This window comes from Podarcis liolepis, assembly GCF_965112155.1.
Source record: "Podarcis liolepis genome assembly, chromosome: 11".
NCBI classification, from domain to species: Eukaryota; Metazoa; Chordata; class Lepidosauria; order Squamata; family Lacertidae; genus Podarcis; species Podarcis liolepis.
The window spans coordinates 54,703,654-54,726,328 of NC_139565.1; the positions used below are offsets into that span (position 1 = coordinate 54,703,654).

At 45.3% G+C, this 22,675-nt stretch overlaps 1 protein-coding gene across 4 annotated transcripts in view; it reads left to right on the forward strand.

The window, feature by feature from the left end:
- The first annotated feature begins 7,681 nt into the window (after positions 1–7,681).
- The window catches only part of MYO5B (myosin VB), a 291,350-nt gene continuing 276,356 nt past the window's right edge, over positions 7,682–22,675 (forward strand). For 3 of the 4 annotated variants that reach the window (XM_083465667.1, XM_083465669.1, XM_083465672.1), the window contains exon 1: positions 7,682–8,176. In XM_083465667.1, the coding sequence (XP_083321793.1) occupies positions 8,150–8,176 (27 nt within the window). In that variant the 5' untranslated portion in view covers positions 7,682–8,149. The remainder of the gene's footprint in view (positions 8,177–22,675) is intronic. The other variant, XM_083465673.1, reaches the window with a different exon arrangement.

The following is a 22,675-nucleotide window of genomic DNA, read 5'->3' on the forward strand; positions in this document are numbered from 1 at the left end:
TCCATAACTCAGCATTTATTCAGTTGACATTCCCCGTTCCCACCACTGTATGCTATAAGAACTGATGTACTCCCTCTGTCTCACTGTGATCAGGCAACCTGGAGTCCTGTGTACATATTGCCAGCACGTTCCTTTGCAGAGCCGAGACCTGCTGTACTTACAGCTAGATCTACGGAAACTAAGCAAACGAGGCTTTAAGAGATGTTCTGGACAAAACTTGGCATATTTAGTTTCTGTGTGTCCAGCTGCCATTAAAGTTTGCAGAAGCAGGAGCAATAAAAAAAAAAGTGGCAATGTTAATCTGGACACAGCTGCCTGGCCAGTTACCCCAAATCTCTAGCAACATCTGAGAAAGAAACCGTAGGCAAGTAAACACGGCTATGCAGATGTGTTCTCCACACAGATTGGGGAACATAGAAAGCTGCCTTATACTGAGTCTTGTGGGTGACAAGGTAGACTTGATTTCTACCAGCTGCACGCTCGTTTTGTTGACAATATTACTCCTGCCCCTTCCACTTTAAACATGGACAATAAACATGGCTGCCTCTCGGCCCCATCACTTGTTTTGTCTTTGGATCACAACTATAGGACAAGTGTTGAATCGCACACCACGAGGGGTTCAGTGTATTCAATCAGAAATCTGTTTTACAAGTCAGCTTGTTGTCACAGTATTACTGAGCGAGCTCTTGAACACATTGATCCCGACTTTCCAGGTACTTCTGAAAAGCTTCCAACATTTGTACCTAGCAGCAGAGTGACTCATTCTGTGCTGCATTTTCACCCCAACACTGGAAGATTCCCACCTCCTGAATCCTGTTGATTCTCCCTCGTTCATCTTACCTGTTCCTGCACAAAGCTGAGCGAGTTCCATCCATGATTAGCTTGTTTTGAGTCAGGGGTTACTTATGCTTCAAAACCGTAGGCAGCAATGATTAATCAATTTCCCAACAGTGCAGTGTATTGGCAAGCATTTCCTATTTTAACGACTCTGTGTATGTGCAAGATCCCTTTACAGCTTCACAATACACAGGAGTCCTGCAAACAGGACTGAGATGATTTACGGTTTAATAAGCAAAAAATCTAGCCTTTATAGTTAGGAGAAAATGCATTTTTCCGTTTCGTTCCTTATCAAGGTAACATAACAGGTAGCATGTTCTTGTCTCAGGCAGAGGTCTGTCCCATTACCTGCAATGTAGGACCCCTTTGAATTGAGATTTTGGGAACTCGCCTATGGTCCTTCTCCATTTAAGACCTAGACTCTATTACAGAGCTATAGCCCTTTCTCAATATATTTTATACACACAGCACACTTTTAGCTAAATGCTGCCTCTTTATTTATGTGCTTTTAACTACTCCTATTTAAATAATCTGCTGTTTGTTTTGTCAAATGGGTTAAGAATAAAAAAGGTGCTGCCTTGACTACAGTTTCTATATAAAGGGGAGGATATTAGTCATGACAATACATGCATAAGTAAATATTACAGGCTGTTGTCTTCCCTTGGCAGCAGAACAGGCTGCCTGGGAATTCCTGGAACATGCCAGACAGTGGCTTTAGTTAGCAGTCAAGTTGGAGACTCTAGATGTGGACAAGTAAAGGTCAGCATTTATGCACATATGTACTGTTTTATTCATTTTATTTATTTATACCCCCCACCCTGCCGGCACTGGCTTATGGATCTTAGGGTTGGCAGGCCCAGGAAAAAAAACAGATAAATATGATAGTTCTCCTGGGTGGAGTTTGGAAAGATCTAGCAGCCCGTGCAAAATCTTGCAGCGGGTCAGCGGTAAAGCCAGAAGGAAACTAGTTAGGATGCAGACGCTGTCCTTGTAAATTTTGTGTGTGCCATGCAAAAGATTATGAGATCCAGGCCTCCCCACCCCAATTCAAAACACCTGGCTGCACAGCAGCCAGAAATTCAACAGATGCAGCTTTCTGCTTTGCTGCAGCTTCAGTTGTGAGAATATCAGCCTGTCGCAAGATTTGTCCTGAAACACACACAGATTGCTCTCATGCTCTCTCTCCCTCTGCTTCCCCCTCTCTCGCACACAAACACAGAGCGAATTTGGATGAATTATCCCTTAATTAGTCAGTTCCTGCTCACTGCAAACTGCGGGGTTAATTGCTTATATCGCTGAAAGACCCGGGAGCTATGATTTGGCTAGCCCTGCAACGCATATTTATATGTATTTCTAACATGTAAAATGCACATAGCGAATCTGATACCTACCTGCAAGTTCCAAAGTCCTCAGAAGCTACAGTAACTCAGAGCGGGGCTTTGAATATGGTGGCCCCTGTTCTGTAACATAGTATTGCTGCTGAGATACAGCATGTGCCCTTTCTTTCTGCACTTTCCAGAAACAACTGAAAATCTCTTTGTTCTTCCCGAGCTGGACAAATAGGTTTTTGTCATGAATAGGCTTTTGTTTTAAATGTATCTGCTGTGTATTTCTGTGGACTCAGCCATACAGCTGCAAATAAAATGATTTAAGTGTGTCGTTTAGTGCAGTATGCAAATGTGACACTAGATGGTGATGGTGAGCTATGGCAAATTTAATATATGTTTCAAAACTTTTTTTAAAGCATTCTCAAAGCGTTCGTTATATGAGTGTAGATTCCACCTGTGTGTCTTTAACTTTTTTTGCTGTTTGTATTGCACATCGCCTTGAGACGATTGTACAGAAGACAACTAATAAATAGCAGTAAAAACAGTGGATATTTTCTTTAAAAAAAGAAGTGTTCATGTCATGCATAACTGCTTTGCACTTTGCCCAGTACATAGTCTAACCTGAGATTTCTAGGGATTTAACCTTTTGCACACAAAACATTATTCTTATTTATTCTGAAGCTATGGTTCATTCAGTATATTCAGTTAAGAGTTATTGACTTCAGGTTTCTCTAAAAGAACAGTTATTTATTTAACTATCGTTAAATAAATATTCTGCCCTTTCCTTTAGGGAGCTCAGAGCTGCATGCGCAAAGTTTCCCCATGTCATCATCACAACAACCCTGTGAAGTAGATTAGGTTGAAAGGTGACTGAGGCCAAGCCCCGTCAATGAGCTTCATAGGATCAGTGAAGACTTGAATACAGACCTTCCTGGTACAATGCACTAACCCAGGCATAGGCAAACTCGGCCCTCCAGTAGTTTTGAGACTACAGTTCCCATCATCCCTGACCACTGGTCCTGGGAGTGATGGGAGCTGTAGTCCCAAAACATCTGGAGGGCCAATTTTGCCTGTGCCTGCGCTAACCCCTACATCACACTGTCTGCCATTGAAGTATGGGATCAGACCTTGGGATCAGGATAAAGGATTTGCCCCAGATTGAACCAAAATGCCAGGGGTCACAATTCATCAGAATATTTCTCTGGATAATACAGAAGACAAACAACTGCATGCCAAGCCTTCCAAGAAATTTATAATATTTTAAAATCTCTTAACTGAAAGTTTTAGAAATTCCCTTTAAAACAGTGTATTTGCGGTAATCTATATTTCATGCAAATAACTGCACTGTGCTTTGGGGAAACCTTTTCTGCTGTCCGGCCTTCAGCATTAAATATAGGCTTAATTTTCTCACCCCAATTCCAAGTGTAGTTACCTTTTTTTTCTTTTTTTTTAGTGGAAGGCAGAGCCGTGTAGTGGGTGGGAATATATTGATTTAATCAAGGAAAATGGGTAGTACGAATTTACATTCAATAAACACCTCCCATGTATGCAAAACCAGTTACCTATTTTAAACCCCGGCAGGTTTTTAAAATAGGTGTCAGCTATGCAGGGCGAGAGAAAAATGGAATTGTTTGCAGTTTAATTCTTAAGCAGCATTTGCACTGTGTTTTCCAGAAGAAGTGGACAGGCAGCATTATTTGCCATGCTGGGTCACCTGGTCAAAATGGCAGTCATTCTGGGACAGAGTGAAAATAATGAATTACTTCTCATATGTACATTTTTAAAAATGCTTTCTATTTTAATGTCACCAACTGGTCATTAGCATGGTGTACATCAGGCATAGGCAAACTCAACCCTCCAGATGTTTTGGGACTACAACTCCCATCATCCCTAGCTAACAGGACCAGTGGTCAGGGATGATGGGAGCTGTAGTCCCAAAACATCTGGAGGGCTGAGTTTGCCTATGCCTCATGTACATCAAAAGGCAGTTATAACTAACGTATAAAATTGACTGACAGATGCTGTGGGGATGTTTATTCACTTAGATGGCCCTCTTACTGGTGCAGCAATAAAACTGCTTAAAGCTAAGCAGGGTCTAATATGGTTTCAGCTTGGATGGGAGACCGTGTGTTGAGATTCCTGCTTTGCAGGGGGCTGTTCTTTATGACCCTTGGGGCCCTTTCCAACTTGATGATTCGATGATTCACTTTTGTGCCATGATCTGCATTCCCCTATCTACATCTGCAGCTGTAGACCATGGACTGAACCTTTGTGCCTCCTACTTTGCAAATCCTGGAGATAGGAAACCAGCCCAGCTTTGTTCTTAGAGATTTATTCATTTGCATCATCAACCGCTGAAGCCACACTGGTGTGCAGGTTACATCACACACCAGCCTTTTCTGAGAAAGTCTTTTCTAAGGAAGCTGCAAATTACCGTATTTTTTGCTCTATAAGAGTCACTTTTTCCCTCCTAAAAAGTAAGGGGAAATGTGTGCGCGTCTTATGGAGCCAATGCAGGCTGCGCAGCTATACCAGAAGCCAGAACAGCAAGAGGGATTGCTGCTTTCACTGTGCAGCGATCCCTCTTGCTGTTCTGGCTTCTGAGATTCAGAATATTTTTTTTCTTGTTTTCCTCCTCCAAAAACTAGGTGCGTCTTGTGGTCTGGTGCGTCTTATAGAGCGAAAAATACGGTATACTCCTCGTTGGGGAACGAAAGCAACCTCTCATATCTTTGGCATGTTCTTGCATTGCAGGGGGTTCGACTAGATGACACTCGAGGTCGCTTCCATCTCTACAATTCTACAATGGTGTTATGTACTGAGCTGAATAGGATCCAAATGCAGCAGTCTGATTGGTCCTAGAACAATAGGATCCAAAATGCAGCAGTCTGATTGGTCCTAGAACAATAGGATTCAGAATGCAGCAGTCTGATTGGTCCTAGAACAATGCAGCAGTACGATTGGTCCACAGGAGCCACCCAATCCAGCTCCAGCTGGAAGTGAATCCACAACCTGATTGGCCTACAGGAGAATCCAGGAATTAGCCAATCACGTGCAGCCCATTGTGTAAATAATGTATATAAAGCAGATATTTTGGGGGAACTTTCATTCCTCACTACTATGAGCTGAATAAAGAGCATGAAATCCACACTCAACTCCGAGTATATTTCGGATACTATAATTCTACATCTAGATCACATTCCTGCCTGGTTTTGTGCGGCAACTAAGAAAGCCTGTCTGACTAAATTAGTCTTCACATTAGCTAATAACAGGGACTTATCACTGAGTCCACCACAATTCTTACTATATTCTAATACCCTCATACACTTTTGGGTCTGGCTGTCTCCCAGTTCTAACATACCAGTTCTAATTAAATTCTAACATTAATTAATTAATTTTGTATACCGTCCTTCATCCGAGGATTACAGGGCGGTTCACAACATAAAAATACAAAATGAGAACACAAAATACACAATAAAACTGAAAACAAACCAATAACACACACCCACCCTGCTACAAACACATACTGTTTATTAAATCTGAGTAGTATGAATGGTACCACTTCAGAGTGAAGTTGGGAGAAGGAATACAAATTTTTAAGGCTCCCATTTTGAAAAGATACTTTAAAAGGCCACATAAGTAAGTTAAACAAACCTTCTGACAAGCAGAAAACTAGTACAGCAGGGCGCAGACTGTGCTAGAATTCCCACTTCCTCTATGCTCATTCAGTGTGCTTGTTTTATTATATCTGTTTTTTATATGGGGAGCATTTTAAAAAAGCATCTCTCCCCTGTAGCCTGTCTGAAGGGTTTACTTTACCATCTCTTCAGGATTTTGCCCCACTTCCTACAAACCCTCAAACAGATTTCCTCCCAAGCCTCAGCAAAATGCAGGGAAAAAGAGTCCCCTCCTTTAGCACCCACAGATCTAGAAAAACAAAAACAGAATTGTTGCTGTTGGTTTTTAAATGCTGGCTTTTGCATTTTGTAGTTTGTTTCTTTCCCCTTGCTCCCAAAGCTGGGCTGAACAATGTTTTAAAGGGTCAGTCAATTCTTGCTCAGAGTTGCCGGCTTTTTGACATTTTCTAGTTTGCAATTTGTAAACTGTGGTTAATATTCTAGCATGGGGGGGGGGATGGGCCTGTAAAGTGGCTTAAAGTTTCTTTAAGTAAAAATACCGAATTATGAAAAACTTCAGTAAAAAAATCTCAATACGAAAACACACCCTCCAACATTTCTCCGATGAAAAGAGGAGCGTCTCATTCCATAATGATAATTTTACTATTTATACCCCACACATCTAACTGGGTTGCCCCAGGCACTCTGGGCAACTTCCAACATATATAGAAACACAATAAAACATTTTTTTAAAAAAAACAAACAAACAAACTTCCCTATACAGTATTGCCTTCAGGCTGCTTGGGGGTCGGATAACTCCATAACCCTCCAACATTTATCCAGTGAAAATAGGGACACCCTGCAGGCATGGTCAAACTTGGCCCTCCAGCTGTTTTTGGGACTACAACTCCCACCATCCCTAGCTAACAGGACCAGTGGTCAGGGATGATGGGAATTGTAGTCCCAAAACAGCTGGAGGGCCAAGTTTGGCCATGCCAAGGAGAAGTGGGACATTCCAGGATCAAACCCAGAAACCGGGACAGCTTCTCTAAACAAGGACTTGTCCCTGGAAAATAGGGACACTGGGAGGGTCTGGTATAATTATTCATTACAGTGAGTGACAATACATCACAGCGTTATTTTATCAGATGCGGCCCAATTCAATCAAGCCAAAACACACTTGCAAAAAAAAAAAAAACAAATTCAGAGCAGTCGCAGTTGCCAGTCCCATCAGCAGCAAAGGTGCCTGCACTGGGAATGCTGGGAGGAGCGGGAGATTAAAAACTAAAACATTAATAAAAGTCCTCCGTCCCCCCCTGCCCACAGGTTTTTGTGTATTGGGGGTGTATGTTTGTGATCATGTCCGTTCTGCCCAGACACTGAGGTCCAGCTCCAAGAGCCTTCTGGTGGTTCCCTCACTGCGAGAAGCCAAGTTACAGGGAACCAGATAGAGGGCCTTCTCAGTAGTGGCACCCGCCCTGTGGAACGCCCTCCCACCAGATGTCAAGGAGAAAAATAACTACCAAACTTTTAGAAGACATCTAAAGGCAGCCCTGTTTAGGGAAGCTTTTAATGATTTCCTTAAGAATGGATAGGTTTGATCTTCTTGCAGTCCATGGGACTCTCAAGAGTCTCCTCCAGCACCAGAATTCAAAAGCATCAATTCTTCAGCGATCAGCCTTCTTTATGGTCCAGCTCTCACTTCCATACATCACTACTGGAAAAACCATAGCTTTTACTTTACGGACCTTTGTTGGCATGGTGATGTCTCTACTTTTTAAGATGCTGTCTAGGTTTATCATTGCTTTTCTAATAATAAATTATTATTATTATTATTCCGGGGTGGGAAGTTTGCCCGGCGGCCGGCAGAGGGCGATCCCGTCGTGCGCGCCGGCGGCCGGGTCTTGTGCGCAAAGGGTTCCCCAAGCGCGCAGCTCCGACGCGAAGCGCCGCCAGGTAGGGGAGGGAAAGCGGAACCGGCCGGCCGCCGAACTGCTCCTCCCATACCTGAGGAGGGAGCGGCCGCCCAGCCCCGCCTGGCCGGGCAGCAGGGCTGTTCCTTTCCCCTCGCTCCGCGCACCTTCCGCCTCCCTTCCTCCCTCGCTCCTTCTCCGGGCATTTCGTCTCCAACTTCAGCCGCGGCGCGCCGAGGCAGGCCGGGCAAAGGTCGCGCCTCCCTCCCCGTTCCCGCTCCGGCCGAGGCTCGCCTGCCCGCCCGCCATGTGGCCCGAGCCCTCCCCGTAAACCCCCGCTGGACTTTCGCCGCCGCTCCGGACTTTGGGATTTTTGCAGGCGGCTGCGCGTGTGGATGCGTCGCGGACGCGCCGCCGGCTTCGCTTTGCGCCATCAGGCTTCCCGGGCGAGGAGATGTCGGTGACGGAGCTGTATAGCAGGGTAAGGCGGCAGCGGTGGGGGGGGGGGTCGGGGGGGGTTTAAGCCAACCACCCTCACGGGGGGCTCCCAGGCCAAGGCTACTTTCCTGCCCCTCCTCCCCGAGTTGTTTTGGCTACTTTTTCTCTCTCCTCGGAGTCTCGTTATCCTTCTCTGCACCTGACTTCTTTGCGCTCTGCGGTTCGCTCCCCGCAGCAAATCCTTATTTTTTCCTTTCTTTTCTCATTACTCTGTATTTTGACCCCTGCAGTGAATGTCTCGAACGCTCTTGGGCTTGATTGCGTTTGCAACGCTGGAGAGGCAGTTGTTCACGTTTCCTCTCTTAAACAATAATAACAATAACAATAATAATAATAATAGTTTTTTTTTTACTGCGTTTACAGCCCTCCCTTTTCTCCCAGGAGCTCAAGGTGTCCTAAGTGGTTCACCCAGCCCCTCCTCCTCGTTTTAACCCCTACAACAACCCTGTGAGGTAGGTTAGGCTGGGAGAAGGCGGTGACTGGCCCACAGCCACCTTCGTGAACTTCGTGGCTAATTGGGGATTTGAACCCCAACCTCCCAGGTCCTAGTCGGACGCCACTGCACCAACGCTGACTCCATATAGGAGTCTGAGGCTGTGTGTGTGATGCCAAAGGCCAAACGAGTCACTTGATGGAGGGGCCGGTGTAGAGTAATAACTGGCCTTGGACCTGGGTTCAAAGGACACAGCTGGTTGCCATCTCTTTGGCCCCATCATGGGTTTGTTGTGAGGATAAAGCTGGAGAGCCCTTGAGCGTGAAATGTAATGGGGAGAGATGGAGCTCAGAGTCGGATCTTGCAGACGTTAATCCGGCTCAACCTCACAGGGTTGTTGTTTTGTGTTGGAGAACCCCAAACAGATGTAATAGGGAAAGGCAGTACTCGCACCCGGACCTTGCAGATCCAAACCCAGCCCTCTGTGTGTGGAGCCACCTTCTTGTGCCTCTTTCCCCTCAAGTAAGACTCTTTCCCTGTTTTAGGATTAAGTGGCTGCTTGCTGTTGCTGTGTTGTTTTTTTAAAGGCGGGTGAAACTTTTTGTTGCTAGGAGGCAGCTGCAGTTGTTGAGTGACTTAGCTGGGAGCTCTCCTCTTCCACCTCCACCTGTTCTCCTGCTGCTACCTGAGACAGTTTTACTTCCTCCTTTTCCTAAAAGCCCTGGGTGGCTGCAACCCCATGAGAAAGGAAACAAACAAAACCCACTCACAAAAAAAATATTCTGCCCTGATATTGAGAACCTTTTCCACTTCTCATTCTGAATATCTGTAGAGATGCTCTCCTGTCTCTTTCCTGTGCTAGGGTTGGTAACAGTGCCGTGCAACTCAACCCTAACCATGTTTACTCAGAAGTAAGTCCCATTGAAGTAAATGGCTCTTGCTCTCAAGTAAGTGGGGTTAGTATTGCAGCCTTATCAAGCCCTTTGAAGCATAAGGAATCTTCCTTATTCAGCATTATACATTTTAATTCTGGTTCTTCTCTTGGGGTCAAAAAACTGATATCCCCCCATATTTTCTGTGTGGGTGCATATATACCATACATTTAAAGGTAAAGGGACCCCTGACCATTAGGTCCAGTTGTGCCTGACTCTGGGGTTGCGGCGCTCATCTCGCTTTATTGGCCGAGGGAGCCAGCGTACAGCTTCCGGGTCATGTGGCCAGCATGACTAAACCGCTTCTGGCGAACCAGAGCAGCGCACGGAAACGCCGTTTACCTTCCCGCCAGAGTGGTACCTATTTATCTACTTGCACTTTGATGTGCTTTCGAACTGCTAGGTTGACAGGAGCAGGGACCGAGCAATGGGAGCTCACCCCGTCGCGGGGATTCGAACCGCTGACCTTCTGATCGGCAAGTCCTAGGCTCTGTGATTTAACCCACAGTGCCACTCGCGTCCCTTACATACATTTAACCCCCCCCCCAAATCCTGAGAACTGTAGTTTCCTTCTTCACAGAGCTGCACTTCCTAACACCCTTACCAAACTATAATTCCCAGGGTTCTTTGGGGGTGAGGTGGGGAATGTGCTTTAAATGCTTCATCTTTTCTTTTTGGCAGAAGGGAGCTGCCACAGTGGGAGGGGTGTGATTTGCACCTGAATAAAATGTCCTTAAGGGGAAGACCTGGCAATGGGGTTTTGGTTCTGGGTCTTACACAGCCCTATTTGGAGGTAGAAAGGATTCCCCCCCCTTCCCAAACCCCAGTATTATTAGTGAGCATTCTTTGCTTGTACCTATTTTACCTCCATTCCTTAGGGCAGATTTTCCTATCCATTTGCCCTCCAGCCATTTTGGACTACAACTCCCATCAGCCCCAGCCAACGAGGGCCTTCTGGCGGTTCCCCCACTGTGAGAAGTGAGGTTACAGGGAACCAGGCAGAGGGCCTTCTTGGTAGTGGCACCTGCCCTGTGGAATGCCCTCCCAGCAGATGTCAAGGCAATAAACAACTATTTTACTTTTAAAAGACAACTGAAGGTGGCCCTGTTTAGGGAAATGTTTAATGTCTGATGCTGTATTGTTTTTAATATTCGGTTGGAAGCCGCCCAGAGTGGCTGGGGAAACCCAGTCAGATGGGCGGGGCATAAATAATAAATTATTATTATTGTATAATCTGCAGAACAAGCATTTGCCCTTAAGATCACTGATACAGCAGGTCATTCCACGTACCCTTCCCTATTGCAACAGGACCAAATGTAGTTTTCTTAAGAATTCTCTTAACGCTTCTACCTGGCAAGCCCTATATGCCTCAGCTTTTCCCCCTGGATGTTTTATTTCCTCCTGAGGCACCTCACCTGAGAGGTTATACATTTTAACATGTGGGCAGAAGGACCGACAGGGAAGTGATGCCATGACTCAGATTTGTATCACCTCCCTATTGTGGGTGCTGTTTGAGGAAGAAAATTACCTTCAGAGCCCCAGCCATGGAATTCTGACATAAAGTGTAGATTTGGTCCTTGGGTTTGTTGTGGATGCTTATGGGCTACATCAGGGGGTCACCAAATGTGGTGCATTTTGGTGCAGTAGCGTTTTTGAGGTCTTCCACTGGGCCTAAAAACTTCCAGGTGTGCCCCCCTTGCTTTGTCAGGAGTTGGAGATGATAACTTTTTTTTTCTCCCTTGACAAGTACTCGGAGCTTTTTTTTTTTTGGAGGAGGAAGTTGGAAGAGTGATGCTCTTTCCCACTTCCTCTTTCAGGTCTGCAGGTTTTTCAAAAGGTTAGTTCTACCCAGATCACTTGGGAAAAAATGGCGCGTCTTGTATCTGAAGGAGGGTCTCCACCCCCATCATTCTACTCGGACACTGAGGTCCAGCGCTGAGGGCCTTCTGGTGGTTCCCTCACTGCGAGAAGGGAGGTTACAGGGAACCAGGCAGAGGGCCTTCTCGGTAGTGGCGCCTGCCCTGTGGAACGCCCTCCCTTCAGATGACAAAGAGAACAACAACTACCAGACTGTTAGACAACATCTGAAGGCAGCCCTGTTTAGGGAAGCTTTTAATGTTTGAAGCATTACTGTATTTTAATATTGTGTTGGAAGCAGCCCAGAGTGGCTGGGGAAACCCAGCCAGATGGGAGGGGTATAAATAATAAATTATATGATGATGATGATGATGATGTACGCTTTGTCTGAGGTGTGTGCGGAGGAGAGGCAGCAGAGAAGTGACCCAAAAGGATTGGCCTCTGTGGCCCTCACTCAACAATCCATATGTGCTCACAGGCTTAAACCCAGACCAGGGTTCTGTTCTGCTACAGTTGCTAAATTAGCAGAGATGGAAATAGGACATTTCATAGTTCAATATGGCAGTCAGTATTTTTATCTTGTGTTTATCTGAGTTTTGCATAAAAAATGTCGCAGGCTGTACCTCCTGTACCATCATCTTTCAGCATCGCTGTTTTACGGAGTTTTTTTCTGTCTCTATGTGTGTACCTATGTATCTGTCAAGTGCCAATGGGGGGGTAACCTTTTGTATGTCTCAAAGTCGACTCCAGTCCATGAAAACTTATGCTGCAGTCCATCTGCTAGCTTGTAAAGGGGCAAAAAAACCCCAGACAGTGCAATCCTGAGTAAGGTTACCCAGAGGTATGTCCCATTGTGTTCAGTAGGGGGTTATGCCTTAGTATAGCCTTCACCAAGCTGGTGCTCTCCAGATGTTCTCCAGATGTTTTGGACTACATTTGGAGGGCACCAGGTTGACGAAGGCTGCCCTAATGAATGTGTTTAGCATTGCAGCCCTCCTTAGTTTTGCTGTGAAAGTATGGCTACCTTCTGGAATTTGTTGGATGAGGAGCAGGTTAGCTTACACTGTGTCTTTGCTAAGAAACATGTGATTGATTTCTTAGCGGGGTTAGACCCGCAGCAGGATTTAGAGGGCAAAAGTCTGGGGCTGTACCAGGTAGAATGAGCAGGAGGAGGGCTCATCACCTAAAAAAATTAAAATAGCACACGTTACCGTCTTAAGAGCAGGGGGCGGGGAGGTAAGTTCATGAAGTCCAGAGTCTAAAGTTGCCTAACTTGTAAGGAAATGAGTACTTTGCAGATTCCCAGACACACTCTAGGGCAGGTACATTCAGTGCTTGCAAATGCCTGGGTTCTCACCAGAAACGACCCCAGATAGGCTTGCTAACTTTTGTTTTTCTTCTGTTAGAGCTCCTATGTCTTTAGCTGCAGCGCTACAGATGGAAATCCAACAGAGGCAGTTCTTTCTGCTATGGAAGCATAGCAGCGAGGGGAAACATTGCTTGTTGATTTTTCTTTTTCTTCTACCTGTTACACATATGTTAAATACCCCAAAGCCTTACCTTAGACACAAGAGAAAAGTGACAGCTAACCACAAACGATTGCTTTGACTTTTGGAGAGAAAGAGCTAGCCATTCCTGCTTTGGTTTGGCTTGCGACAGTTGAACTGGATTGGAGCTGAGCTAAAGGTTGGCAGTGGTGGCAAAAGGGGCAAGTTGGGTGGGCAGGGAGAAGAGAAACTGGGTGAGGTGCCCAGAGAATCGTGTGCAACCTGAGTAGTTTAGGAGCAGTGACCCTTTTTCTAAGTTGAGAAAGGAGCGTTGGTGCTAGTCAGCCCTGCCCTAAAATAAAGACTAGTTTGTTCCATCCCTTAGTCTCCCTGCTTTTGTTCGTTTGCTGCTTAACAAAGCAAAGAAGGCGACTGGGGTTTGTTCCACTTGCTAGCTGCGCTAATTGTGTTGGGAAATGGTTGACGGTCCCTTGTTCCTGGTGCTGTGGGTTGCCTGCTTTCCACACAGGGTGTGGCAGGTGAGATCATGAACTTCCTGGGAAACCTCTCCTTACCTCATCGCTATTTATAAAGTCAGTACCGAGTGCAAGAGAAACTACCTGGCAGTAGAGCTGGGATTTACGGGGCACGAACTGGGGAAGGAAAGATAATTTGCCAGCATTTAAGGCGCCTTGCAAGCAAAAAACTGTCTTTCCTTTTCGTATCTTCAAAACAGAGCTTACACACACACACACACACACACACACACACACGCACACACACACACAATGCACATATTCTGTTGTATAAAATGATTAAATGGAGATTAACCAATAGAACAGCTCAGATACCTGCCTTTTTTCCACGGTCCCAGACATCCCTGTTGTTTGAGGAATACTTTGTTTTGCCTCTGTGCTGAGGCTTGCTATCTCACACAGCACCTGTCAGTTTTGTGTTGCTTCTTAAAGACACAAGCACAGGGTCAGGGTAAAGAGAGCAGGGAAGGGAACCTTCAATTTAAAGTTGAGATATTCGGTGGTAAGGTCTGCATTCCAGTGTGCATATCAGCTGTTGCCTTTCCAAACAACAGGTGTCCCCCTTCCATCCTGCTCTTTCTTATCAATGCCAGTTTCCCGTGGGAATCTCTGGGGGGGATGAGATTTTTTTTCTCACGAGGCGATGTCAGCTAAACCGAAAAGCGTTGCTTTCTATCTTAAAGCTTACCAAGCGTGAAGCAGGTTGGGCAAGTTCAAGGGAGCTCCTTTGGCTTGCAGAAGTTCAATAGCATAATAAACAGAAGAGGACAACCTCTCCGTAAAATAAAAGTCCCAGAAAAAAAGAAACAGGTGTGGTTCTTGAGGATGTTCCAAGTGTGCTATTGTATTGTGTTGTGCATTGGATCCCAACATAGGATCCTTTGACTGCAGAATATTATTCAAGGGGATGTACTGCATGCCTCAACCCCCTTGGTTGGTTTTAAGGTTTAGGCTAGAAGCTGAGCTTTGGTTCCTGCCTTGCACAAAAAACAACAACCCTAAGTTTCGTTCAGATTCCTTGAACTGATGCAGAACCTGAGATGAGCATCATATTATTTGGGCTGTCTGTCAATTCCTGTTGCTTTATATCCACAGGCTAGCCTCTGGGCATCTTCTCTGGAAGAAGCGCAAGGGATGCCTGCCCACTGGCTTAGCCCATTATGTCAGGTGAAAAACCATCATTTGTTTCCCAAAGGGACACAAAAGAGTGGGCTGATCCATGTGCTGTGCTTTGAGTGTAAACTGGTGCTGCGTGCATTCAGCAAAGATGCGTTTCTGATTATGCATATCGTACAGGTACGTGCTACCAGCAGCTGCCTTGCTTGCCGAGCATATGACTGGGCAGGTCTTGCTCCCAAATTCTTACTCGTTGCAAAATAGGGTCAGCATTGGCTAGGTCTGAAGCAGGGGTCCTCAGACTTTTTCAGCAGGCCGGACCGCTGTCCCTCAGACCTTGTGGGGGACTGGGCTAATTTTTTTGGGGGGGGGACAGCACGGAGGAATGATGAGCGGCGTGCAAAAGGGCTCCGGAGAGGGGCTGTTTTAAATGGCGGCCACTCGAAAGGGGTGCTCAGCTCCTGTGTCTTGTGAGCGGCAGGGGCTGGAGGCGGGACGATGAGCGGTGTGCGAAAGGGCTCCGGAGAGGGGCTGGCAGCAACAAAGCCCAGCCCCCTTCCTCCTCTAGGCAGGGCGGGGAGAAGCCAGGAGGACGGAGGGAGGAGGTGCCGGCGCCGCCATGTGAGGGAGAGGGAAAGAACATGTGTGCTGGCGATCCACGTGGCGATTCCTGGACCGTCCGCGGGCCAGATTTAGAAGGCAATTGGGCCTGATCTGTCCCACGGGCCTTAGTTTGCCAACCCATGGTCTGAAGCATGGTGTTGGCTCCAGGGAATGCCCACAGAGGACGTCTGGGAGAACCCAATATAATTGAGATTTGGAAGGGCAAAAAGACTTTCTAACAGCCTTGTTCTGCAGAAAAGAAGTCATCCATTTCTAGACAGAAATGTTTTGCAATATTGCCCCATGTTTGAAGCTCCCTGCATCTAGTAAGCCAATCTAGTAGTCCCTCTGATCTCTCACCAGGCAAGGATGGATCCAAAGAAACTACAAGGGGATGGGTATTTGTTTTCCATCAGCTTTCAAATGCTTTATCCTGGAGTGCCAGGTGTCTGCATAGCAAATGTGTAATTAAACTTTTTAATTGGGCTTTGGCTGTATTGGGTTTATGCATGGCTCTTTTCCACCCTTTGAAATGCAAGTAAGATGGTTTTAGGAAAATACTTACTTTAGTAAATTAACCAAGGCTTTATAGAGATACATTCATTCTATGATCACCTACTACATCATGCATTTGAAGCACTGCTGTTATACTGCTTTAACAAGTCATGGAGAATTATGGGAAATGTAGTCTAGTAGGGTTGCAGGCAATTGTAGCTCTGTGAGGCCAGTGCCCTTAACAAACTACAGATCCCAGGATTCCTTAGGGTAAGCCATGGCTGTTAAAGTAACATAAGAGTGCTACAAATATCTGGTGTGGATGTGGCCTAGGATATTTTAATTTAGATCTGACATCTATGCACAAAACAAAACAAGATAGTTCACTGTGGGCTAAATTATACTTTGGGATGTTGCAATCATGAGAATCTAGCCACGATTTAAATAATAGTTTTTGTTCACCCAATGGCTACTGGTGGCAGTTTTACTGTGTATTTGTATCTGTTTGTACAAGCGTTCAGTGTCTGGTCAAAATAATAACCATGTCATACTCTTGGTGTGTGGTTGCCTGTTATATCTCAGCCCTACGTTTCTAACTTGTGCATTCAAGATTGCTTAGCCTCTAGCATCCTAACAAACACTTAACAGGAATTACATGTAATAAATAGCCACCACATCCTTTCAAAGAAAGGTTTGAGGATAAGGACTCCGGGCTCCACAGTTGAACCACCACAATTATGTGAATGAAAAAGTGGTTGGCAAAAGGAAAGGGAGGTGCTATGGGCAATTGATTTGCATTTGCTGATTTTTCCAGATGCTTCTTAAACTGATTATACCAAGCTTGGCAGACGCAACTTAATGATATTCCTGATATCTTTTGCATCTTTCCTTTTCTTAATTTTAAGCACTAGTGTTGAGAAATTCTTTTCTGCAAGCAAAGTCTGTTAAACATTGCATTATCCTATAGGGTGGAACCATTAATGAGCTAACGATAGCAGTAGCTGCAGGTTTTCATAGACATGCAAAGTGCTTATCAGTCTCATCTAAGCTATTATATGTATCTTAATCATGCCCTAGGCTTATGCGGACGGGATACAATTTTGCTTGAAACAGCGTCCTGCTAGAATAAACCTTATTGAAATAAATGGGAACTGTTCTGACTGAGATTTTGAGGACCACTGCTGGTCTTCTAAAGCATCTCTTGGCCAAGTAAGATTGTCTTCCATGAATAAGGCATTAACAGTGTGTCTGTAGGTGACTGTGGAGGCCAGTTCTGGATCCTCACATCCTTCCACAGTGGGGACATAGGTTTCTGGACGGGAGTTGATCACAATGAGGATTTGCCAAACGTGCCATCCTCTTAGCTCGTTTCTCCCTTTCATCCTACATTCATGCTTCTTCAAAATCCACAATGCCTTTAGTAGAGGCTATTCTCCGGGACGCAGGTGGCGCTGTGGGTAAAACCTCAGCACCTAGGACTTGCCGATCACATGGTCGGCGGTTCGAATCCCCGTGGTGGGGTGCGCTCCCGTCATTCGGTCCCAGCGCCTGCCAACCTAGCAGTTCGAAAGCACCCCTGGGGGCAAGTAGATAAATAGGGACCGCTTACCAGCGGGAAGGTAAACGACGTTCCGTGTGCTGCGCTGGCTCGCCAGATGCAGCTTGTCACGCTGGCCACGTGACCCGGAAGTGTCAGCGGACAGCGCTGGCTCCCGGCCTATAAGGTGAGATGAGCACACAACCCTAGAGTCTGTCAAGACTGGCCCGTACGGGCAGGGGTACCTTTACCTTTACCTTTTATTCTCCAATTGGAGAATATGAAATTGTAGGCATGATCAACTGCACAGACGTGTAATAAGCTCTCCATCTTTTTTCAGTTGGAGTGGCTGACTTTGCATGTTGATGTTCAGGAGGAGTTTTCTTTGTGAAGGGAATTAAACCAACAGAATGAAGAGGCTAGAAGCTGATTCTTTCCTCCGGGCATGCCAACTTTGTATGTAAACCATGGGTAGGCAAATTAAGGCCTGGGGACCGGATCCGGCCCAATCGCCTTCTAAATCCGGCCCACGGACAGTCTGGGATCAGCATGTTTTTACATGAGTAGAATGTGTGCTTTTATTTTAAATGCATCTCTGGGTTATTTGTGGGGCATAGGAATTCGTTCTCCCCTCCCCCCAAAAAATATAGTCCGGCCCCCCACAAGGTCTGAGGGACAGTGAACTGGCCCCCTGCTAAAAACATTTGCCAACCCCTGATGTAAACAGTGTCCTTTGCTTCTCTTTAGCGTGGCTGCATATGAAGTGTCAAAAAGGAGCACAGAAGAGGATGCTTATTTGTGTGAAATTTGCATATGCTAATATATGTGCATAGATGCAGATTTCTGTGTGCCGGATCAGTCTGCTGTCCAGTGCTGTTGATGGACAACTACAAGACCCCTGTTCTCCTTTTTCCCCCATGGCCCCTCCTCTTCCTTCATATGATTTTTTTTTTAAAAAATCTTTAAAATAGTCTTGGACTGCAGAGCCTTTCAAATTGAGGGCTGCCCTCTAAGATGTGGGGCACATGGCCACCCGACTTCTCTTTGTACATCTGCAGGAAAAGCCATACTGCTCGATTTGTTGGTGAAGTGTAACAATGAGGGTTAATGTGTTTTATTTGGTTTCTGCTGCCATGGAATTTATATTATTGAGATTCATATTGTGATCCATGCATTGTGGCTTTATCTGAAAAACTGTTTGTATGGGGTGTGTGTGTGTGTGTGTGTGTGTGTGTGTGTGTGTACATACATACTTTGGGGTGAAAGGCAGGATATAAGCATCTGTAATAATTAAATAAACTGGACAGTTACTAGTATTTAAGCAGGTTGTTGTTAGAGTGATGTGTATCCTACATCTGGTTTTATGGGGTGGAAATTATTGAAGTTTTTACAACATAATAAAAGAAACAAACTAATCCACAGTAAATAAAGACAATAGACTAAAGAAGGGAGAAACAGAAAAGGAAAGTACAATATCCTCCCCTATCACTCAGGGTGGATTTGATTTAAATTACGATTTAAATCACTTGTCATTAAGACTTGATTTACAGTAAATCTTTTTTTTTACAGAAAGACTCATTCTTTCTGGTATCATCTTAATATTTACAACCAGATGAAGGTTTCATTTTTGGAATAATAAATCTTCAGATACAGATAGGTAGCCGTGTTGGTCTGCCATAGTCAAAACAAATTTTTTTTTCTTCCAGTAGCACCTTAAAGACCAACTAAGTTAGTTCTTGGTATGAGCTTTCGTGTGCATGCACACTTCTTCAGAGTAGTTTTTACAGTTATATCAAAAATTACTATTAGAAATACATAGACCGACAATTATGACATTATTGTGAGGTTTGATACGTTAACTGTTTATATTTGGACAACTTTTCTGCTGTACTTTATTGGAAGGAGAAAAACACTCATTTCCTTAAAAACAATTGAAACAATTTATTTAACTAAAACAATAACATTATAGCATATGTATCCGTGTTTGTTAACTGATGTGGTTAAACAATTTTAAAAACAAACAAACTTAGACTGAGTTTTAGCACACATGAAGAATCTGGAACGAATTAAGTACTTAACCCGAGGTACCACTGTAGTCTCGTAATCTGGGGAACCGGCTTCGCTTCCCTGCTCCTCCACATGCAGCTGCTGGGTGACCTTGGGCCAGTCACACTTCTCTGAAGTTTCTCAGCCTCACTCACCTCACAGTGTTGTGGGGGAGGAAGGGAAAAGGAGAATGTTAGCTGCTTTGAGACTCCTTCGGGTAGTGATAAAGCGGGATATCAAATCCAAACTCCTCCTCCTCCTCTTCTTCTTCTTCTTGATCAGGCACTATGTACAAACAAAAGGTCTGAGTCAGACCATTAATCCATCTAGTCCATGGTTGTCTCTTCTGATTGACTGACAATGATTCCCCAGAGATCTTAACTTGCCCTGCTTTCTGGGATCTTCTTAGTCCCTGAGATGCCCGCAGTTGAACCCGGACTGTTAAGTTGTGGGTGAACATATCAGACGACACAGCGATTCTTCAAACAGCTCTTGTTTATTCACAGGCCAGAACAGAACTGAACTGAAGGGTTCAGCCAGCCTGCTTATATAGAGCTTCAGTACAACGTAACTGTAACAACTTTCTGTAACTATCCAATCAGTGAACGTCACTTTCGATCCCTTATTTGCATATGTGGACCTGAACTATCTACAGTATCCCCCTGCTGGCCCAGGGTGAGAACTTCAGTACATAACATGGGTCTGCTGTATAAACTTGTCCTATAAAACATGGCATATTGGTTCATCTAGGCCAGTGCTCTTTGTTCCCAACTGGTAAAGGCTCTCAAGGGTGGTGACCACTGAGCTCATGATCACACCTTACATCTAGACCATTGGCTCATCTGTCCCATTGTTTGCCCCAAGGGGAAGCAGCTCTCTAAAAAGTTTCAGGGAAGAGTTTTCCCCAGCAGGGCTGCTAAGATCCTCTGGAAATGCTATGAACATGGAACCTTCTCTACGCATGGGATGTGTTTTGCAGCACACTGCAATTCCCCTTTCTTTAAAGAGTTTCTGGCCCATTCTGCAGATGCAGACACCTCTGTCCCTAACATGCCTGAACCCCTCTGGAAATTGTGGTTAGGATTAATGCTATTTTTCTAGAAAAAGAGGTTGCCGGAACTCCTCCCTTGTTCTCTTGTAATGGCAAGGGTGCCTACCTGAGAAGTGCCAGAACTGAGTTCTGGTGAGTTCTGGCTGAAAAAAAGCCCTGGTTAGGATTAATAATAATAAAGCTAAATGAAAATGTTCAGCTTTAGCTGACTATTAAAGGAGGGAAGGGGATTTCCCCTTTATTTTAGGGGCATTTAGCAACCTTTGCTGTTTTCCTTGAACAATCCTCCCACCATAAATGCACCACATATCTTTAATCCGATCACCGCAGTGCTGAATGTTGAGCTGGTAATCGCGAAACGGTTCCTCACTCCTGTTGACTTGGCCTGATTGCTAAGTTGCTGGGGATTGATCCAAGCAGAAGAAGACAAAAGACCGGCTCAACAGGTCATTCTTTGCTGCCTCTGAGCAATGAATCAACAAGAAAATGCTTCGCATAACTCACTAAGAAGTTGTTCCGAAAATGCTCTGGGAAATTGGAGAGCTCTTTGCTTATTGACCCACCAAAGATCTTTCAAAATCATAACACAGAGGCGTTATGCTCAAGCGTTCAGCACTTGTCATCTCACAGTGGCTAGTGTTCCTTTGAACATCTGCACCAGGTGATTGGTCCAGGTTGTTGCAGGTGATGATTCAGTGGAAAGAGCTGAAGAGTTTATTCAGGGTGAGCCTGGACCACTATAGCTTACTTGTTCATTGCTTACTCAATCAGGAAGAAGTATAGGAGACCTGAACTAACAGGTCTAGGACTAGGGAGAAGGTTAATGGGAAACACTTCAGGCCCAGGCCCCAGACGTTTTAAGTTATAGCACGGCAGGAAGAATTGCTTTGCCATTGTAAAAAAAGTGGGACCTTTTATGCACTCTCTAGTTTTGGAAATGGCTCTATTCTGCTTCCGGTTAAAATTGCAGAGAATCTGAAGGCTATGAATTGTGATTTAGTGCCAATATCTAGAGAGATAGACTTTTTTGGGGGGGGAGGGAAAGAGGGGAGTTGGCCATGCTGGTTGAACACAAGCAAAACAAACTGGAAACATGATTAAAAGAGAACTAAAAGTAAGAGACAGAACGGTAGCAGCAAAGGCAATTAACTGGTTATTGCCAAAAGCTTTCTGAGAAACCCAGGCCTTTGTGGCATGGGCACAAAATGTGCAATGATGGATGCAACCAAGGAGGCTCCCGATGACAGGTTTGGTATATAGCCAACATTATACACATCTCTTTGTGCTCCATCCAGAGAGGGGGGTGGTGGGAAATTATTGGCCAAAGATGCTATTAAGAACCTTCACTTGGGCTTGCTTTTGTCCATCCAGTGAACCTCTTCTTTATGAGCGGGTGGCACTGTGGTCTCAACTACTGAGCCTCTTGGGCTTGCTGATCATAAGGTTGGCAGTTCGAATCCCTGCAGGTGAGCTCCCGTTGCTCTGTCCCAGCTCCTGCCAACCTAGCAGTTCGAAAGCACACCAGTGCAAGTAGATAAATAGGTACCGCTGTGGCGGGAAGGTAAACGGCGTTTCCGTGCACTCTGGTTTCTGCCACTGTGTTCCATTGTGCCAGAAGTGGTTTAATCCTGCTGGCCACATGTCCCGGAAAGCTGTCTGTGGACAAACACCGGCTCCCTTGGCCTGAAAGCGAGATGAGCGCCGCAACCCCATAGTTGCCTTTGTCTGGACTTTACTGTCCAGGGGTCCTTTACTTTTATTTTACTTTCTTTATGCAACATTTAAACAGATTGCCCTGCCTTCTTCTGCTGAGCAGTGGAGGGTATGATATTATGAAGCAGTGCTCCATCTGTCAGTAAAGGTTTTGCCTGCTTGAATCTCTGGTTTGTTTACATGATCATCAACGGTATTTGAAATACTAGCATTGTTAATTGCTTTCTTGGTTAAGCCTCCAGGCAAGGAAGCGTTCACTCTGTGATAGCTTTCAAAAACATCAAAAGGTACCTCTGTCTAAGATAGGCGTATCCCAGGAAAGTGGTTTTACTGGGGCTGGGGGGGGGGGAGAATTGAGTATGTGAGGAATGTAAATACATTAAACTCATGTCTGCTTCTGTTTCCAAGGACACACACTGAAGCTGCAAGAGCTTTGGGGCTCACATATTAGGGCCAGTCTCCTTGCTGTACGCGGGTGCCGCTGTGGGTTAAACCACAGAGCCTAGGACTTGCCAATCAGAAGGTCGGTGGTTTGAATCCCCGCGACGGGGTGAGCTCCCATTGCTCGGTCCCTGCTCCTGCCAACCTAGCAGTTCGAAAGCATGTCAAAGTGCAAGTAGATAAATTGGTATTACTCCAGCGGGAAGGTAAACGGCGTTTCCGTGCGCTGCTCTGG